The sequence below is a fragment of the Paramisgurnus dabryanus genome, chromosome 14 (genome assembly GCF_030506205.2).
Source record: "Paramisgurnus dabryanus chromosome 14, PD_genome_1.1, whole genome shotgun sequence".
In the NCBI taxonomy this organism is placed as follows: Eukaryota; Metazoa; Chordata; class Actinopteri; order Cypriniformes; family Cobitidae; genus Paramisgurnus; species Paramisgurnus dabryanus.
Genome location: NC_133350.1, coordinates 12,389,937 through 12,404,819, shown reverse-complemented (window position 1 = coordinate 12,404,819; position 14,883 = coordinate 12,389,937). Strand labels below are relative to the sequence as shown.

At 32.7% G+C, this 14,883-nt stretch overlaps 1 protein-coding gene across 1 annotated transcript; it reads right to left on the bottom strand.

Moving 5' to 3' along the window:
* Positions 1–4,479: 4,479 nt before the first annotated feature.
* On the bottom strand, positions 4,480–14,669 carry prxl2b (peroxiredoxin like 2B). The gene is made up of 8 exons (XM_065259123.1): positions 14,532–14,669; positions 13,924–13,995; positions 12,096–12,228; positions 11,799–11,850; positions 11,478–11,541; positions 11,214–11,289; positions 10,011–10,129; positions 4,480–4,736 (listed from the first exon to the last, which is right to left on the bottom strand). Exons 1-8 carry the CDS (start codon positions 14,592–14,594, stop codon positions 4,710–4,712), a joined length of 606 nt encoding a protein of 201 aa, XP_065115195.1. The 5' UTR covers positions 14,595–14,669; the 3' UTR covers positions 4,480–4,709.
* Positions 14,670–14,883: the final 214 nt, after the last annotated feature.

The window sequence follows — 14,883 nt, the reverse complement described above, 5'->3', positions numbered from 1 at the left end:
TCACTATTTAAAAAGGTTTTCATGTCTGTGGCACGACTTTCTTTTTCCGAGTCATTTTATGTATCGTTTTCTCATTGTTTTTTCTTACTTTCTTACCATTGTTGCTTAGGGTTGGAATCACTTTCTGTTACATTTTTAGACATCCTTACCCCAACTCCAGGTAAGAATAGTTTTAAAAGCGGAAAAAAAGACATGTGGAAACCAATACATTAAAGTACATCCTAACCCAAACCCCAAATCTAAACCCAACCCAAAGCGACAATTATTTAAAAATAGAATGGGAAAAAAAGAGAAAACAATATATAAAATGACACGAAAAAAAGTCGTGCCACAGACACGAAAAACTATTTATAGAAATTAGTGCTGAGTGACACGAAAAAAAGCAGATTTTTGAGTTGGCTAATTCGTAAAAATTTGTACGAAGTGAATCATACAAAAACATATGATTATCATTACAAAAACAATAACAAAAGCCAAACGTCATGGGGCAAAAGCAAATCGTACAAAAATCTATGAATGTGGTTGTACGAATTAGCCACCTCGTAAAATAAGTACGAATTGCCATGAGATAGCGTCATCCAGGCCCGGCTCCAGTTATTAGATGAAAGTTAGGCCAAGTGATATTCCAGGTGGGCCGTCAGATTGGGGGTGGGGTCTTTAATGCTTTAATCTCAATGTCTATAGTTTTAATATCATATATTTAAGACAATTTTTAAGGTTGTTTATTATTGTAGTGTTTGTGTTTTCTTCATTTTGAATATTTTTTGTACATATTTTTGAACTATATAGTAACCTTATATATATATAAAAATGGTTAACATTTCTCTTTTTTTGCATTTGTAATATTTTTTTGACCCCTAAACAAATCTTGTATCAAATAAGTAACTTTAGATTCGATAAAAAGGGGCAGTTTTTTAAAAAATAACTATTTACATCAACTCAAAAACAAACTTGTTAGAAACTAAAAGTGTTATTTTATCTAAAATGCTGTTTTTATTAAGATTTATTCTTATTACAGATTTTTGTCAAAAGATTGGCTGTTATTTGGTGTGGGGCCAGGGTGGGCCAAGCCTCTGATTGGGTGGGCCAGGCCCACTCTGCCCCCCCCCACCGTGGAGTCGGGCCTGGTGTCATCTAGAGATCATTTTAACCATTCAATTAAGTCCAGTACATAAATACAATCAAGTCTCACCCCACCTTGTTTTCTCATCAAAAACCTATCCTGAAATCCATAACCTGAATTTCATGTTGACTTCAATGACAGATATATCTGTGCCAAGGATTGTTAATGTGCTTTTGAAAAAATCTAATTCAAAAAAATAGATATTTTGTATATTGTGAACAAAACAAAATCCACTTCTGTGATTTATATGAAATAACTTGAAAAGGGAACTTTTTTGCCACGTGTGAATTGTAAAATGACATTTGTGTGCATTTAGTGATATCTTCACCGTGTTGTTTCAGTAATGAGGTCATTATTAGTCGTGAAGTCATGAACTGTTGCATTTCTCTCTTTTTCCAGTGCATTATGAAACGCTTATCAACTATACCAGATACACGAATAATCCATGCGATACAGATTTGCCAGGTCACGTGTCACACAACCAAGAGAAAAAAAATAAGAAATACATTTAGCGTGAAGAATGAAGTCTATTTATATGAAGATTTCTTGCGTTACTTTCATGACCATTAAGCACATTTCCTCCTTCAAATTCTCAATATCATTATGCAGTTAAAAGTTTTTCTCTAAGGCCATTCACATTAGATTCTCATTACGCTAATATAACTGTGATTTATTGAAATCAGCGTAAATTAAGACGATGATGAATACCATGAATAATATATAATAAATATGTTAATGTTTGCATTACAGTAATGAGAATTGGAGGTTAAATGTGCCTGATAGTCATGGAAATGGGCTTGATTTAAAGAGAAACAGATTCTTGTGTGTTAAGATGTCACATGCTCACAGATGCTGCTATTTAAATACGTCTGGAGTGAATGTTAAAAGATCAAATATGTTGTTGATATTATATGTTGATTGAGATATATACATTTGAAATCCTTTCTAAGTGAATGCTTTGTAATTAAATTGTTCTACCAATATTATTAAGCAAAATATATGATAAATATTTAGCTACTTTAACCTTATCAAAAATTGTTGTCATATAAATATATATATATATAAAGAGAATATATGTAAACTTTAAAAAATAAACTTATATAAAGCAACAAATAAATTTTCTGCATTTGTTTCTTATTTATCTCTGCATTTAAGTGACAACCAAAATTGTTGGGTCAAATGGATTGGGCTCGTCCAACGCTATCTCACGAGAATTCGTACATATTTTACGAAGTGGCTCATTTGTACAGGTATGAATTCATATGACCACATTCATACGTTTTTGTACGATTTGCCTTGACCCCTGTGATGTCGGGGTTAGGGTTGGATGTCGTTGTTTTTTTTATTATGAGAATCATACGTTTTTGCACGATTAACTTCGTATGAATTCTTATGAATAAGCAAACTCGCAAAATATCTAAAAATCCTTATGAGATCAGGCTTGGTCGTACCTTTTTGACCCAACACTGGGTTGAAAATAACCTAGCATTTTTTATAGTGTAGTGCACTTGAAAATAAGTATACTAAATACCAGTAATTCATAAACTGTTTTTGCTATCAGAGTTAAGTACAGTTTAAGTTTATCTTGATGCGATAGTTCACCCAAGAATTCTGTCATCATTTTTTCACTCATGTTGTTACAAAACACGAAGGAAGATATTTTGAGGAATGCTTATAACCAAACCGTTTATGAGCTCCATTCACTTCCATAGTATTCTTTTTTCCGACTATGGAAGTGAATGGGGCTCATGATCAGTTTGGTTTTTATCTTCCTTTGTGTTCATCAAAACAAAATACAAATAGTATGTATAAATAAATAAATATATATATATATATATATATGTGTGTGTGTATACGTGTAACAACATAAAAGAGTGAGTAAATGACGACAGAATTTTCATTTTTGGGTGAACTATTCCTTTAAGTAGGGGAATGATTTTTGGTTTTGGCTCCATCATTCAAAAAATATTTGAGTTTGATTAATTATAATTATATCTCATCTACAAATGAACATTTGAAGTTTGTTTCTATTACTTACCATTCTTGGACTGTTACACCAAACGTGACAGAAGTGCAAACGTTACAACTTACCCCATAGGTAATAGGTGGGGTCAATTGTAACAGGCAGGGGGTTAGTTGTAACACTTGATAAAAATTAAGTTTGCAGGCAAATATTTCAATACTAGTTTGTCTATATACTTGAAGTGGATTTTGTTTATATATCTATCTATAAGAGACAGGTATCCACACTGTATTCATTCATCCAACGCTTTTCTAACAATAGTTCAATTATAAATGGATTAAATGTCTAAATATGTGAAAAAAGAAGCACAATTATGACAAAACTTTTTTTATATGTGACCCAGTCTGTAAGAACCATACTACAGTTTCAAAATCAAATTCTGAGATAATGATCATCAAAGTCTGATTTTAGCCATTCATTTCCTTATGATTTCAATCTTTGCCGTGACCTTATTCAATCAATATTAAAAATATGAACAAAAATAAATTTGACGTGTGTAGCCTGTTTAAAACAACGTCAAGAATTACGCTAACGTTAGCGGTTTTCATATCGTAAGTGCTAAGGGGTTAGTTGTAACACAGCGTTACAATTAACCCCGCTGTGTCAAAAATTTTTCAAGCCCACCAAAAAAGTTGCTAAGAGCTGCAGACATATTTCAAAACAATGCTATATTTTAGTCAACAAGACACTGATTAATATGAAATAGCATTGGATTTGGTATCTAACACACCCAACTTAGAAACCGAAAAAAAAAAGATGAAAAAATTTACTTACATGCCACCAAAACACTCGTTCATTAATAACCCTCTGGAAAAACATTATACATTTCCAATAATTTGAGGGAAATCGTCTTTTTGGAAGCGTGAAAAAAAATTACCGGAAAATCAAAACGCTCAACCTTGTGCGACAATCTAAAAACAGTCCGTGTTACAACTAACCCTGCGTTAGTTTTTGCCCCGTGCAAAAGCCTATAAAAAAATTAAATATTTTGTATATTAGGTACAAAATTAATGCATGAAAATAGTACATTTACTTTGACTACTTGTATCATAAGTGTATTTAGTGACTTTTTCACCTGGGTCAACATACTGCCACTTTACCTTTCGCTGTACTTTAAACATACAATATACTAAACATTTAGGCAAATACCACAAAAAAAAGACTTTATTTGATAAGATTTATAAATGTATTCTTATTCACATAACACACAATAAAAATACAAACATGTACACCTGTTACAAAGATTAATTGACTATAACCAGCTTTAACTTTGGTCTATTTGACAGGCGTAAGATTAGTGTTAAATCATTGGATGACTATTGTGAGAGCTTCATTACTAACAAACACTAACTATTACACAGACAAAGACCTGCACACATTTACAAATCGGTAAATTGATAAATAATCAGAGCCATTTTAAAGAATTTGATGAAATAATTACATTTATAAAATTACAGTCACATTTTGTAAGAATATGTTCATCTTCATTTGATTTTGAAAACACTCATGAGGTTCATCCATCAAAGTGTGGAGCTCTTCAGTCATCACCTGAAGATGAATCTTCTATCTGGTGCAAACATCTTCATTACACTGCAAACAAAAACAAAACTCGTCAAGTAGCTGATGGTGAGTATAGCTCAGTGGTAGAGCATTGCATTAGTAGCACAAAAGGTTATGGGTTTGAACCAAGGGACAACCTTCCGATCTCTCTGAGGAAGCCAATAGAGAAGTGATTTAAACTGCAATTCATTGACTGGCCACTAGAGGCTCCAAAAGGGAGTCAATTCCCATAGACCCCCATGTTAAAATGGCCAGCTTTAAAGTAGAAAATAATATGTTTACAGCCTGGTACAAAAAATTTTGGTCTGTATAGCTAATTTTGCCTTTCATGACAACTGTGAGGGGGGTGATTTATTTTTTAACTCCTCTGTTTAAATTATAATAAGCCTTAAAGTTCAGCATAATTAAGGGCGTGGCCACTTGAGTGACGGGTGAACAGCCACTGCTCTCACTAGAATCGAGCTAGGCGGGCGTGGTTTCAGCCACATCCCACCTCTTTACCGATTTTCGGATACCCGCGAGTGATGTGCGGCCAAGATGGCGACGGCAGGCACCGCCTACTATTGGCTTAAAAAAAAAGCGTAATTCTACGGTTCGAAATAAGGGAACACACATAATGATAAAAAATTGTACCTTGTAATGCACTGTAGGTCAGTTTGGATTAAAGCAGGGGTGTCAAACATACACATACATTTTAAAAACATATTTAAAAAAAACTTTTTAAAGGGTTTTATTTGTACGGTATAAGTATGTTAATGTTTCTGAGGACTTATGAAATTTAGTTTTCACAGAGCTGCGTGTTTTTCAAATGTAATTTTTATGAAAACCTCCACCTCATCTAGACAGCGCGGGTCACTTGTTGCGTCTCAATTCATCCAGCTGTGGTCTAGACCAGGGGTCAAACAGAAATTGTGTGTTGCGTTATTCGTGCGTTAATAAAATTAGTGGCGTATATTTAAATATTTATATATAAAAATACACACATGCATGTATTATTTTAAGGAAACAAATTATATATTAAATATGTATATATAAAAACTTTATGCAAACAATTATTCATGATTACTCATTATGCTACGGAGCCCCTAACGGGACATGGAGCAAAAATTAAATAAAGTTTAGTTTCATGTGCTCACGCGAAACCTTCATGTGCTCACGCGAAACCTTCATGTGCTCACGCGAAACCTTCATGTGCAGAATTTTTTTTTAAAGTTTAGTTTCGTGTGCTCACGTGAAGCTATCGCGTGCTCTCCTGAAACTATTGCGCGCCCACGTGAAAGCAAAAGTTCTGCACATGAAGGTTTTGCGTGAGCACATGAAACTAAACTTTAGATTTTTTTACTCCAATGTCACCTTAGGGGCTCGGTATTAAGCAGCCCTACAGGAAAATACATAAAATATTGTTCTTATTAACAACGTCACATGACCCCGTTAAAATTGTGTCCATCAGGTCCTGTATTCTGAACTTAAGGTCAGGTTCTCCAGCAGAAATAGTGCTTATGGGTGGATATGTTACTAAATTTATATAACAAACCATTGCACCTCCACCCAGTCTTAAACAAGGAGAGGGGAAGTGGCATTAAAGATGAATGATCTACATGTGTGTGACATGTCCTGTTATTCAACTTCAAAGCTTTTGCAATCTTCTCCATAAGTTTTAGTTCTCCTGTTTCACTTCATTAGACTAATAAAATACTCTTTTAACATCATGCATGCAGAAAGAATAGATTTTTACAATTGGATTATATAAATGTGTTAATGTGACGGTTCATCATGTTTTCTTCCGAGATGCCATTTTATCAGAGTTTACCCATTGACGGCATCATGTTAGAGCTTTACATCATGTCTGTTGGGCCCTTTCCTTCCTGAGGTTGTCCAACAATGACAAACACAAGACGACGGTTGGTGCCGATCTGCTTTGAGATTCGATGTTGATTGACAGCGTGTTTATATTCTGGATGGAGCAAAGGTCTGCTGGAAGTTGTAAGGGTGTGGTGCCACACAATAAATCCTGTGAAAAGGTTTGACTGAGACTAAACTTTACAACAACTACAACCCTTTTTTTTGATGAGAAACTATAAACAAGAGATTAATATCTTAACTTTATGATATTAACCATGCTTATCTCTAGACTTAATCATTTGCTGAAATACTTACGCAATGGCTTGGAATATAAACGCATACTATGGATCTTTATGCATGTAAGCTTTAAAGCTTGTATGGGTTTTTTTCTAAATAAGGGATTTCCAGTATGCACTTAAATTGGGAGCCACATTAATCAAGATTAACTGAACCCATACTTCCGGTAAACATGCTCATGCTGTCTTCATCACAATCTTGAACTTGACAAGAGAGAAAGAGAGGCCAAGAGTGTCATATCCTGCAGGACATCACCATAAAGACGGTATGTGACGTGCGGAGCTGCACATACACGTAAAAAAAACTTAAATAACTAAAATAGCGGGAAAAATGCAATCATTTGGTTGTCAGAGGAGCTCTGCTGAAATCTCATTGGCCAGGTGCTTCACAAAGCCTCAGGGTGGTTGACATCACACTAAACCAGGAGATGTTAACCGTCTCACAACAATACTTTGTTCTTCACCACAATCACTTCACTTGTTCTGCATCTACATACGCAAAGCAAAACATCTGTGCATCAAAGATCAGAGAGACTTACAGAGGAACTCACTGAAGAGCAAACACAAGACCTGACCGCATCGTCATAAGATTTTATATTTGGTCAATCACAGGGTCTTAAAATAATCCACATTCATAAAAAAGTCTGATAAATAACTCACCCCCCATGTCATCCAAGATGACACAACTTCTTGTCTTGTACTAGCCGTGTGACGCTTTAACGTGACCTTACGTATTATGTAATCATGTTGAAAGGTCACGCATGATGTATGAATTCACCGCTTCAGTGTTTACAAATGTGGAGAAAGAGGAGCGTTTTAACATTGTTGTATATGTAATGATACCAATTAATGTCTTTGTGTCAGTTTATTGTTTAAAATGGTCCGCAAAAGTGCATTTCACATACGTAACGGGTGACCTTTCGACGTGATTACGTTATATGTAAGGTTGCACTGGCTTGTCACATGGCTAATGGAATACGAGGAGTTGTGGTTTAAAAGTACATATTTATTTTATTTATTGATATTTTTTACTAGATAAGACCCTTATACCTCGGTTGGGATCATTAGAGCCCTTTAAAGCTGCATTGAAACTACAAACCATTCAAAAAGTCCACAATATGGAGAAAAATCCTGAAATGTTTTCTTCAAAAATGTAATTTCTTTTCCACTGAAGAAAGAAAGACAAACATGTTGGATGACATGGGGTGAGTAAATTATTAGGATTATAAGTGGAAAAATGCTTTTAAGTTATTGTAAGGTTTTAATTCTGATCTTTTTAACTTAACATTCATATATATATATATATATATATATATATATATATATATATATATATATATATATATATATATATATATATATATATATATATATGGGTCAATGATGTGACGTTAATTATTGTGTGTCCGTATGGTTCAATACATGTACTGTAAAAGGGTTAAAATGAAAAAAAATAATAATAATAATAATAATAATAGCAGATTACTTGCATACATTCTCTTTTTTGAGGACCAAGTCTAAAATTTCTGGTTTTATTTAATTTTGAAAGAATATTTGGGGATAATTGCAAAAATGTCAATGTGGTGTAGCCGGTCTGTGTCAATTGGTGTAACATATAATCATCTAGTTTAGTGTAATATGATTATTTACATCAATTTTTACATCATTTGCCAAAGACTATTTAGAAAACAAAGTTGTTTTCAGTATATGTCAGCACAAATATAAAAAAAAAACGCATAAAAATTTACATTTAGAAATAACTAATAAAATTATATTAATTTTTTTATAATTACGCCTACATGCCATCAAGGTGGATAAAATATTTAATATTTCTCCTCCTTTGGCGCAATTGGCAGTTACACCATTTGACATTTTCAGGTCAATAAACCTTTATAAAAATTGTGCAAATGTATTTTTTATTGCATAAAATTACCATAAATACACTATATGCACTGAAATAAACCTGATGCATGCTTTTATTTATTTTATATTTATTTATTTATTTTATATTTATTTATTTATTTTATATTTAGTTATTTATTTTATATTTAGTTATTTATTTTATATTTAGTTATTTATTCATTTAATATTTATTTATTTTATATTTATTTATTTATTTATTTATTTTATATTTTTTTATTTTATTTTTTTATTTTATATATTTATTTATTTATTTTATATTTTTTATTTTATATTTATTTATTTATTTCATATTTATTTTATATTTATTTATTTTATATTTATTTTATATTTATTTCTTTTATATTTTATACACATATATACACATGTTTGTTTAACGTTTTGATTCAGTTCTATATGTTCTGTTTGTATTTTATCCCAGCGTTTATGTAGTGTTAAAAACCGTAAACAGGAAGTGCTTCTGGATCGGTGTTGTTTACTACTTGCAAAACGGTCTATAGTAAAGTAAGTTAAGTACAGTTTTTTGGTGTCCGAGTTTTACTATTTCGATTTGTTTTTATAAGCTCAGTGAACAGCAAACAAGATAGATACGATTAAATGTTATTGGTTTATTTGCATGGATTATCTCAACCCAAAATCTTTCACTCTATGAACCGTTAAATTATTGTGTTATGTATTGTGTTTTATTACACAATATGCATTAAGGATATTTTTACTTCTTCAAAAATGCATATTTTATACAAAAATGTATACAACTACTTAATGACAGTAGTATACAATATAAGACAATATAAGTCATACTGGAAATTATTATATCATTTATTGCTTGTGGTCAAAACATGACTTTTACAGCCAAGTATATTTTAACTTAATGATAACGAATTTGATCGAAACATCACGGCACGTATTATACGTTCTTCAAATACTTTCATTTCAAATCTGCTTAATCCCGGCCTCAGGCTAGACAGAAATGCCACTTTGTTTGAAGAATTAATTTAATGCCATGCTGATTTTGCTGCAAAGTCCTCTAAGTACATGAAAGAAGAATTGGATGAACAATTTGGATTTTAATTGGGCTGCAAGGATTTTTATACTAAGTTAAAGGAGGTTTTCCCACTATATTTTTGAGCATTTTACATTTACTCAGAAAGGATGACTAGAGATTTTTTTTCTATAACCATTGAAACCAGTAAAACCACTGATAAGATGCTCATTCACAATATGAACTTTTATTATCTAGTCTTACCTGTGGCTTTTCACCAGCCTGGATACTGGTTGAAATCCCAAGAGCTTTGGTGATGTCCTCAAGAGATGCACTGTCTCCTGGTGTTTTCTGGACAAAATGAAGCAGAACCTTCTCTCCACCTGAACAGACGGAAAATACTGAGCGATACCGATCGAGTCCACAGACACACATTACAACTCCTTTTTGGATTTTGACACATGACACAGTAATCTACAATAGTTGGGTTAAATTTATCAAGAAGGTTCAAATGAGTCACATTTCACCCCAAACACAAAAATGGAGATATAACAAGAAGTTATCTTTGATACAGGCACATTTTATCATCATATTTGTTTTCTAAAACAAAAGTTATAAGCCGCAGTTTTGCATGGCCTCTGATTTCTAAATATGAAGTTATGATGCCCTCTAGTGACAATACAGACAAACTCACATAGTTTACACAAAATAAACATTAGCCCATAATGTACTCATCCTTATTAATCCATCCTTGGTGTATATGACTTTTTCTTTCAGCCAAACGCAGTCAGAGTTATATTAAATATTATCCTACTCTTTCCAGCTTTTTAATGGCTTTGGATAGTGCCCCACTTTTTATCAAAAAGTGCATTTATCATAAACTAATCCATACGGATTTTAAATGTCTTCTGAAGTAAAGTAATGGGTTTTTGTAATGTTGGGTCAAAGGTCAACCTTCAACCTGACCTCAACTTTCTTGTGTACATGCATAAGGCCATAGTTTATAAAGTTTGAAATATAAATGTTTCCTCAAAAAAAAAAAAAAAAAAAAAACATTGTTTCACCTCAGAAGACATGAATTAGTTTAGTTTTTGATGGATGAATGTGCTTTTAAAGCTTTAAAAATGGGGCACTATCCAATGCCATTATAAAGCTGAAAAGAGTCAGAATATCATTTAATAAAACTCTGACTGTGTTTGGCTGAAAGAAAAAAGTCATATACATAATAAAAGTCATATATGGCTTGGGGGCGAGTAAAACATGGGCTAATTTTAATTTTTGGGTGAACTGTTCCTTTAAGTCCTCTGCTATTGCAAGTTTACAAGCACACAAAGAAAGTTAATAAGTGAAAAAAGATAAAGAACCATAAATCATGCTTGCGTATCTACAATACTAGACAAACCTTTAAGATTCAGGATTATGAAAAGTTGACATCTTACGACACTGTGTGTTATGAACTGTTGTTACCTTTAGCGACTATGAGCATGCCACCGCTTTGCAGAAGATCCCCGCTAAAGTTTCCGTGAATTCCTTCAGCGCTAGCCTTCAAATAAAAGAGGAATTAACTAAGATTAAGAGATTTTGGATTGCATATTACATTTATGAAGAGGTCATTTGAAAACACTGTATTCAAGTCATTAAAGAAATCAATGCAAATCACCTATTATAATTAAATAAGATCAATTTACAATCATGTAATATTAAGATTAATTCTTAATCTTAAGTTTGTACCTTTGAGGCGATTTCTCGTACTTGCTTTCCCATTGCAGCAGGAACTATATTAATGGCATTGTACCTGTGTTTGCAAATATAATGTCTTATATACAGTCTTAGCTCACCATGACATCATTAGATTGTTGTATGATGACTTAATATAATTATTTGTCAGTCTTTTTAGTAGAAAACACAGGAAATCTGTATGCAGTATTAAAAAAGGACTTTGTAACAACCAAAATAGCGTAAAAAGCCATAATACGTTTTTATTGTCTAATATTGTGTAAAACTTGTTGAGAAAGTTGATTCACTGTACACATCTGAAGTTGATCCTCATACCTTTTAAAGCCCAAATCTTTGTAGCATTGTTTCTTCTCATCAATGTAGATTTCTAAAACAAAGAAAGTTAAAGATTTACAGGAGCTGGAAGGAAACTGTGACAACGTTTATCAGCGGGAAACCCAAAGTAAACACACATACATGGTAACACAGTAACCGGTCATAAACTACCAGCAAAAGACAGACATTAAAACTGATCTTGAAGGAGGGGTTTTGCGTTTAAAATGTACAGTTTAATTAAAAAATAACCGTAAACTTAACTAAACATAATAATTTACATGAATTAACAATACTCACCTCCCTTCAAAAATCCTCCATCCTTAAACTCCTTAAGTCCCAGCTCTTCAGGTCCAACACCAACCAGAGCGACACCATTAGATGTCAGGTCCTTTTCTAGTTTACTGACCTCTGCTGCCATCCATCGACACACCTGACAAAAGTGATGTCAGGTTCATGAACCAATCATACTTTTGAACTGATTCTTTTAAGAGAACAGATTGAACAAGTACACCAAGTCGAACTGAATCAGTTTGAAAAACATCAATGTAGGAAACTTGCAAAATGCTGATGATGGGGATTATTGTTGTTTAATAGACTAAAATCTAGCTCAGCCATATAAGCCAACACATGACGAATTTTATCCTCCAGGATGATGAAATTGGGTATACGTGACGTCATTGTGTGCAAACGTGAAAAAAATTTTTTTAAAACACTTCACAGATTTCCATCACTACACTGTAAAAAAAAAATTGTGAATTAACAAAAATATTTATATATGCTATACTAAAACCCAATTAATTGGTTAACTGTTAACTAAAAAAAAAACTTTACATACAGCCTACAATTAAAAAACTGTAATATATTTATCAAAACATTATATTTAGTTTTATGGTAAAATAATGTTAAATGTACAGTTTTTGAAAATAAAATAAATAAATAACCAAATATTTTATTGTGAAAATCTTTATAGTGTTCAATAGGATTATTCACATTCTTTTGCAGTAAAATTATGGTTTTCATTTTAAAAAAAAATACAAATTGTAAAATTTACGGAAAAAACTATTAAGTAATAATATTAGTATTAAGTACAAAGTAAGGCAACGCAATATGTCGGATTCAGCAAAATCATCGTATCTGTGCATATGGAAATAGTTTACAATAAATTCAAAATGTAAAGCATGGTCAAAATTTTTGGTTGTGGGGAATAATATAGTATTCGGCATGTCAGTTGAGATATGCATCCATGTCAGTGGCGGCTCGTGACTGCTCTTCCGAAGTTCCAAGGGGCGCAAATTCAAAATAAGTGTTCGCAGTGTCATGTGTGTTGCTCGTGTGTTTTCAAAATATGTGTTTGTTGCGTCATGTTAACCATGTGCATCACGTGTTTTGTCAAAATAAGTGCCTGCAGCACACGCGTCAAAACCGTTTATGATAAAAGAGATGATCACGTTTACAAAATACACGCAAGACACTCCCTGAACAGTAAACTCTGATTACGCATGAGATTATGTGAGTATCTGGCAATGCGAGCGTCTCTTTTATCATAAACCCTTTAGACGATACTGCAGCAGGCACTTATTTTGACACGTGATGCACATAGGATCACTCGACGAGCAGAACACAAATTTTGAAATTACGAACCACACACATGACGGCTACATATATGTTGTGACGAACTCGAAAAAAGTCATCGGCCGCCACTGGTGCATGTCCAACTGTGCATGACAGCTGCCATATTTATTTATTTTTTTTGGTTTGTTTGTTTATTTACATTGTTAAAACGTCTGATTTGTTTTATGCAACATTAAAACATGGCTGTTCACTTTCAAAAGTTATTGTGATGCCTTTCTTTTCCTAGAAATACGAAACCTGTTGTTTAAGTTATTGAATACATTTTAAAACAATTTAAACCGACTGTAAGGGAAAAACACAGCATCGCACACTAAATACCACAATATTTAGCATGCTATTGCATATTAAATTTTCTTTAACATATATTCTAATGTACTTCATTAACTAACTAACATAAATATCAGTTAATTAAGTACATGGTTAGGAATTGTGAAATATGCAAAACTTTGCTGTAATGAAAAAATATGCAACATATTTTTTTTTTAAAGTGTACCTGACAACCAAACCTCCTCAGGAAGAAGAGGATCACCGTCTGTTCCCGCCACAGAGAGCTCACCTCCACCATCTGCACAATATAACAAACATCTCATGTTATTCATCTTTGTATTTAATAGTAGGAGCTTGATTTGATTTCACATTATACAAGCAGATACACACACATGTTATTAACTTAATATTTCTAGCCAAAGTGTGATGTAGGAAACACATTCAAGTGCATATAATGCACAGAAGAAACCCAAAATAAGATGAATAGATTTAAATGATTTGTTATGTTAGGTCTGATAATGAGTCTCAATGCATTTGTACAGACACCTTGCAACGGTAATGAGTTTGCATTCACACCTGAAGTGACGATTCACATTAACAGTTTACTGAGAAGACGAGAGATCTCACATTAAATTCATCAATTACATCTAAACAACTAACGTTATAGTGTTAAAGCAGCTTTTACAAGGGGAAAATATCTTTAAATAACATTTATAACAGGAAGTCATGATATGAAAGCACATTCCTAGAAACGCGTTTTCTTTCAATGCTATTAAACAAATTTGTTAACTAGTGACACTTCTATCACCTATTCAAACATTAAATGTAGCTTACCTCTCCAGACGTGCTGTTTTTCAGCTGGTTAGCTGCTAACTTAGTCAAATTGACGGACGACATTTCTCAATGCTTTACTTTTCACAAACACGCGCTGCAGTTATATACACACGCCCACTTGTGTAACTCATGATGTGAGTGACACACGTAAGAACCAATCACGAAGTAAGAAATAGATACTATGCGCTCGAAAGGCGGGGCGTATTACATAAATGTGACAATGACAGTGCTGTATTTATATGTGTAACGAATGACTTTTCTGAGTTATTTAAAATCCACAAATTATTTTCCGAAAAGATTTTTAAATGTTAATCGATGCCATGAATGCAAATTTAAACGGTTTTATTTTTCT

What these genes read in the sequence shown, in the direction of transcription:
- prxl2b (XM_065259123.1), bottom strand. Translation starts at nt 14,594, where the DNA reads ATGTCGTCCGTCAATTTGACTAAGTTAGCAGCTAACCAGCTGAAAAAC. An exon ending in TGAGGAGGTTTGGTTGTCAG is followed by an intron (nt 12,229 to 13,923) that starts GTACACTTTAAA and finishes CACTTTTGTCAG; the next exon opens with GTGTGTCGATGGATGGCAGC. An exon ending in TACGAGAAATCGCCTCAAAG is followed by an intron (nt 11,290 to 11,477) that starts GTACAAACTTAA and finishes TTTTATTTGAAG; the next exon opens with GCTAGCGCTGAAGGAATTCA.